A 6,664-nucleotide genomic window follows, 5' to 3' on the forward strand; every position below is an offset into this window, starting at 1 on the left:
AAAAGAGGTAATAATAAGAGTATATAACAGAAAGGTCCACAGAATTATGGCATTTATGGAAAGTCGTATTTCAGTAACTCCAGGAAATGGAAGTGCTTTGGTAATCAAAAAGGCTTCAACAATGCAATGTTGAAGGGAAGAGGCAATGGGCTTTGGTAAGTCTAACTTTAAACCTGAAAAATGGGTGATAACTGTTGATAAGTATCAGTGCTGAAGTCACAAATTGGTGGCTCAAGATCTGAATCTAGCCCGGAGTCCATTTTCCTTGGCTTAAAGGTGTTTTTTAAATGGAATAATTTTAAATAAAAATCTGGATTTCTGACTTTCTTGAAAAATCTGAAGGTCTGGCAATGTTGGCTCTATAGTCTTGTAAGGCTTTTAAAATGTGCACACTCTTCAATCTATCAAGTTTGTGTGTGCATACCATTTGTAGGGGATAGATAAATCATACACTATGCAGGTATTAAAAAGAATTAGAACTGTAAGTATAGAAATGAAAAGATTTTTTACACACTTATAAAAAAACAAATTGCTGAATAATGTAGTGATCGCATTAATGTTAAAAACTAAAACTATTTTGATAACATATGATATATAATATAAAATATACATAGGCACCTGCTGTGGAAAATAGTATGGTGATTCCTCGAGAAATTAAATATAAAATTACCAAATGATCCAGCAATTCCACTCCTGGGTACATACCCCAAAGAACTGAAAGCGGGGACTCCCGACAGATTTTTGTACACCCATATTCACAGCAGCACTATTCATTAGTCACAACAGCCAAAGGGGGAAGCAACCCAAGAATCCATAAACTAAATGTGGTCCATCCACAGAATAGAGTATTTTTCAGCCTTATAAGGGAAGGAAATTCTGACACAACATTACAATATGGATGAACCTTGAAGACATTATGGCTAAGAGAAATAAGCCAGTCACAAAACTGGTACACTTGAAGAAAATAAATATTTTTAAATAAGTATTTTAAATGTATGGCTGGTTTGAGTTATAATGTGGTCGATTCTGAATTGTAAGTATTCCCTGATCAATTAGAGATCTTTAAGAATAACAGTACATTGCTAGTTTTCAGTGTCTCTTGGATAGAAACTGTGCTGCCTGGAAAAAGCAGCAGAGGCGTTTTGCTATCAGATCTGACCTGAGAGTGAACTGCAGGTAGGCACACCCCACAGCATTCTTACACAATGAAACTGAACTTTGACTTCAGCACACCACTTCCCTCTTGAAGAGGTTACTGGTTACTTGTCCCCAGACGTTGCTCAATCAGCAATCGCAATCCGTTTCTTCCCATATTAACAAAATACTGAGGGCTAAATGAGACAGCACTGTGAGAGATGACCTAGCATGGGACTGGCACCCTACAAAGTATACAAAGAAAGAGATCATCATCCCAAGATCTCAGGCCACAGCCTAATCTCACATTCTTCCAGTGACTTAAAACATGAGCTCTGCTTTATGTAAGATCTGAGTAAATACCCCAGAGTACCGATTCAGGATAAGATTTCAAGGACTTCATTATAAACCTGCACATCAACACCACAAGTCTTGAGGCAGAAACATTTAGTAAAGCTCCAGGCATCTAATGCCACCAAGATTTTAAAATCAACATCAGTCCTCACCAAGTTTCAAAGGTTATGATGACTCAAGGCACACAAGAGGAAATGCTCCTAGTAACTAACAGAAGCCAAGTTCAGGCTGGGCAGTTTAATGACCTGAACAAAATTAGCTGATGTGTGGGCCAACTTCTAATGGTTAAAGAAATGCAATTATTACTTTAGCAAAGACATACTCTTCTAAGCCAAAGAAGATTTCTCTAAGCAAAGCTGACGGGAAATTAAGACTTTCTGCCAGTTTGCAGAACCCTGGAGACGGCCAATACGATGGTAGATTTTTATAAGAAAAATGCCTCATATGCCCAACATTATATATAGTGAGATGTTTGCATCAATTCCTTTGCCAATTTTTATTTAATCTTAAAAAAAATACAAATATCATACAGTAAAATTAACTTTTATTTACTTTTGATGTATAGTTCTATGATTTTAAAACATGCTACCAGGGCTTCCCTGGTGGCGCAGTAGTTGAGAGTCCGCCTGCCGATGCAGGAGACACGGGCTCGTGCCCCGGTCTGGGAAGATCCCACATGCCGAGGAACGGCTAGGTCCGTGAGCCATGGCCGCTGAGCCTGCGCATCCGGAGCCTGTGCTCCGCAACGGGAGGGGCCACAACAGTGAGAGGCCCGTGTACCACACACACACACACAAAAAAAATGCTACCACCACTACCATCAGGTTACAGAACAGTTCCATCACCCCAAAAAGCTCCCTCCTGCTGTCCCTTTATATTCACACCCTCAGGCAACCACTCATCGGGTCCCCATCACTACAGCCTTATCTTCAAGAGAATGTCATATAAATAGAACCATACCTTTTGAGCCTGGCTTCTTTCACTCAACATGAAGCTATAAAGACTCATCCAAGTTGTATGTATCAGTAGTTTCTCCCTTTTTATTGCTAAGTAGTATTGCACAGTACCATAGCTTAACTATTCACCTATTAAAGGATATTTTGGTTGTTTCCAGTTTTGGCTATTATGAATAAAACTGCTATGAACATTCAAGTTCAGTTTTTGTGTGAATAATAGTTTCATTAGGAAAATACCCAGGAGTACAACTGCTGGACCACATGGTAAATGCATTTTATAAGAAACTAAGGGAGCTGTTTTTTAGGGTGGCGTGCCATCTTGCATTCCCACCAGCCATGTGGGACGATTCCAATTGCTCAGCATTCTTGCCAGCACTTGGCATTGCCAGAATTATTTATTTTAGCCATTCTAACAAGTATGTAGTGATATGCCATCATGGTTTTAATTCACTTAACCATTTAATGGGCATTTTTAAAAAACAGTACACTCCCTTCACTCCCTTAGAGAATGCTGAACATAAATTTTTCTGGCTCAAAATCATCCTCATAGAGTAAACCATACTGCCCTCAGGGGCTACTGAAGTACATAGGGTTGTTTTCTTTTTTCTAAGGAAGCCCCAGAATTATGTGTGTTTTTTATAGCTTTTTCTATCTTCTCCCTTGTGAAGTGTCACTTCCTTCTATTAATGGTGCGCCTGCCTGGCAGACTTTCCTCTGCACCCTTTTCTCAAGCTAAGTTTAGAAATAGATAACTAAGCTTATCAGAATTACATCTGAAAAGGAGAGGGCAGTCTACAAGGGAGAGAAGTTGATTCTTCAAGGAAGAAACAGAAAGCTTTTTTTTTCCTTTTTGGGTCACTATACCAAAGCTTCCTGACCTCTCATTTGGCTGCTGAGAAATTTTTAGTAGCTGGATTTCTTAGGCATTTTCCAAAAAGGTGAGGCTGCCAGTTAAGTGCCCACCAAGGAATTGAGTCTTTACTATATTAAGCTGTAAAATTAACACTATATTGTGGTTCTATATCAGGAGTTAAAAGCTTATCTAAAGCAAAATAATTATAGACTCAATTATATCTTGAGTGCAGAAACCTAAGTGGAAGAAATGATCTTAAATCTAGTTTCTTACTAACTTACACATTGGTCAAAATTCTGGGCATCCAGCAGGTAAGTGAGACATTTACAGGGGCACAAAGATAAATACCAAGAAATTTTACAATTAAAAAAGAATTTAGCAGTTCTTTCAAAAGATACAGTGACTGTGTACAAACACTGACTCTGATCCTAAGTAAAATTTACGGTGTTCCTTTGAAAGCCACTTGACTAGAAAGCTCATTGTCTTTCCAGTAGTAGTTTCCATCTCTGAACAAGATAAAACTGTTAACACTCAGGGCATCTTCTGGAGGTGGATCACACCTGGGAGTCGGCACTGTCTTACTTCTCTGAGAGCCCAGGCTCCAGGGCAGAAAATGCCAGCAGCAGTCCCTGGCTCTCAGCCGAACTTCCCCAGGGACGCAGGCTAGGTCTCTGCCATACTCACAGACCAATCGCCGCTCTTCCAGCAGCCTCGACCCGCACACTTAGAAACCCTGTCGCCAATTGCAACAGGATCGGGGTGGGACTTCCGCTATCACTTTAGGCTTAACCACCACCATCTCAGCACAGGCAAGAGCAATCAGGAAGTTTGAATTTCACAAACTTTGGGAACAAGCACAGTTTCAAGCAGAAATAAAGGAATGACAAACACGTTGGAAGGCAGGGTGGCAAAAGTCAGAAAACCAAAACATTCCCCCTAAAAATTTTAAACAAAGAACAATCAAAAAGGAAGCAATCAAAATTCAAGTCAAGGGTCATTGATTTGCATGTTATCTCTGCCGTGGCTGCTAGGTCCTCAAGCACTCCTTGGCCTGGGTTCTGGAAGGAGACCTCTGCCAAAAGGACAGCAGAATGCCGGACAGTCAAAGCTCTGATTACCTGAGTGCACAGCCCAAAGTGGTGGAGTCCTCACTGTGCAGAGAGAAATAAATCCTGGAAACTCTGATTCACATTCTCTTTGCCCTGACTCTGAACTACTCTCTTCACTTCAGATACACAGAACCAAAGACTTTTTCACGTAGACTCTAAGTCACAGAACTGACAAAATTTCAGCATGTCAAAATTTATGATTCTTTGAAATCTAACACACACGAAAATCCGACAATTTCTCTAAAAACTGTCATCTTCCAGGGAACCTGGACCCAGCCCTGCGTTCTCAAGAAGAGGCTAACTCCACAGGCCTTGCCCAGGTCACAGCCCCCAGCTGAGCCGGGGTGACAGCAGTAGGCAGACCTTCCATCCACCCTCAGTGGCTGGAGACCCCTTTCTGTCGCCATCTAGCCCACTTGCTCCCCCAAAAAACCTGTTGCTGTTCAAGCCCCGCTAAAGGAAAACCAGCGTCTCATAAAAGTTCAGGTTAGTAATCTACCTGCTTCAAAGAGTGGAGGAATACTCCGGATCTCAGCGATGGTGGCACTGCACCCTCCAAGCCTGCAGCTATCCGCTGGTCTTAAGGTTCTCGGACGGCCTGGAGCAGCCGAAGTCCCCAGACCCCGGGCACTCGCAGCCGCCGGCCGGGCTCCAGGCCGCGCGTCCATTTTGCAGCAGTTCAGACCGGGAGGGGAGAGGCGCCTGCAGTCCCCCGGACCAGACCCCGAACCCTGCCCAGCTCCAACTTCAGATCCCGACCCGCTCGGACCCCAGACCCCAACCCCGGCCCAAGCCCGCACCCCAGACCCCGACTCAGGCCCAGACCTCTGGCCCGCTCCTTCTCTGTTACCCCAAACTCCAGTCCAACCCCGACCTCGGACTCCAGATCCCGACCCACCCTGACTCTGAATTCGAGCGACTCCGGCCCCACGCCCACGCAGACCCCAGCCCAGCCCCGGCCTCCAACCCCGCCCCCGGCCCCCAGGCCCACGCGGACCCCGGCCAGCCTGCCCGCCCGGCGGGCCGCACCTTGACGTGGAAGCGGATGAGCGCCAGGCGGATGCAGTGCGCCATGCAGACGGGTGGCAGGAACCAGACCTTGGGCGGCGGGGTGCCCTTGTTCTGGACATGGCTGACGATCTGCTGCGCCGTCTGGCGCTCGTTGCCCTGCCGCTTGACCCACTCGTGCAGCCGCGCCTTCTCTAGCGCGCCGTTGAAGAAGACGAAGAGCTCGATGTTGCCGCCGAAGCAGGCCTTGGCTAGCGCGGCCAGGTAGCCGAGCATGTGGTTCCACTGGCCGCCGCTCACCCAGTCGGTGTAGAAGCCGCCGTAGAGGCGATGCAGGCAGTTGTCGGCGTCCACCAGCAGGCGCAGCGGCGTGTGCGGGGGCCGCTGCCGCCCGCCGCCCACCAGGCTGCCCCGGGCCAGCTTCTGCAGCTCCACCGGCACCACGGCGCTCGGGCAGTGCTTCTCGATGTAGTCCTGGAAGCCCTGCACGCCCATGGCGGCGGCGGCGGCGGCGGCGGCGGCGGGCGCGGGGCGGCGGGGCGGCGGGGCCGGGGGCGGCGGGGCCGTGGCGCTGGCCTGGGCCGGGGCGGCGGGCTCTAGGGGGGGCCGGGCCGGGCCGCGGGCGCGCTCATGGCCGCTGCTGCCGCCATGTGCTACCGCCTCCCAGGGCCATGGCGGGGAGGGACCTGCGCCGTGCGCCGCTCCAGGCCCAGGCCAGGCTGAGGCGGCCTCGCGCGGGCGGGCGGGCGGCGGCGGAGGGGCGGGGCGATGCCAGCTGACTTACGTGGGCCGGCGGAAGGGGCGGAAGAGGCGGTGCCGCGGCTGAGCTGCCGGTACTACGGACGGAGCGGTCGGTATACTGAGGGCCAGGACTCCGAACCTGAATCCCAGTCCCAGACCGAGGAGGACAGACCGGGGAGAGTCCGCGAGGTCCAGTCCAGGGAAGGGGGCGCCGGGCCCAAGCGGCGCCGCTGGGCCTGCGCGAGCTCCCGGGAGGTCCCAGAGCGGTGGCCTCATCTCGTCCCCTTCCTGCTCTCCCAGAGCTGTTCACCCGAGGAGGCCACATCCCCGGCTCCAGGATCTGGTCACCCCGAGACGGCCTTATACCCGGAAGCCGGTCAGGCAGCCCTCTCCCCGTACCCGCTCGGAGGCGGTCACCCCGAGGAGTCCGCGTTCGGTCCTCGGGATCTGGTCACCCTGAAGAGGCCTCATCCCGGAAGCCGGTCACCCCGAGAAGGCCCCGTCCCGTC

General features: G+C 49.1%; 1 protein-coding gene across 1 annotated transcript in view; it reads right to left on the reverse strand.

Moving 5' to 3' along the window:
* Positions 1-5,909, reverse strand: part of FAM120A (family with sequence similarity 120 member A) — a gene marked incomplete at its 5' end in the record, with an annotated part of 104,459 nt that extends 98,550 nt beyond the window's left edge. Inside the window, one exon of the mRNA XM_082655967.1 lies at positions 5,436-5,909. Within this exon, the coding sequence (XP_082512093.1) occupies positions 5,436-5,909 (474 nt within the window). The remainder of the gene's footprint in view (positions 1-5,435) is intronic.
* Positions 5,910-6,664: the final 755 nt, after the last annotated feature.

This window comes from Grampus griseus (genome assembly GCF_964374135.1).
Source record: "Grampus griseus genome assembly, chromosome: 6".
Classification (NCBI taxonomy): Eukaryota; Metazoa; Chordata; class Mammalia; order Artiodactyla; family Delphinidae; genus Grampus; species Grampus griseus.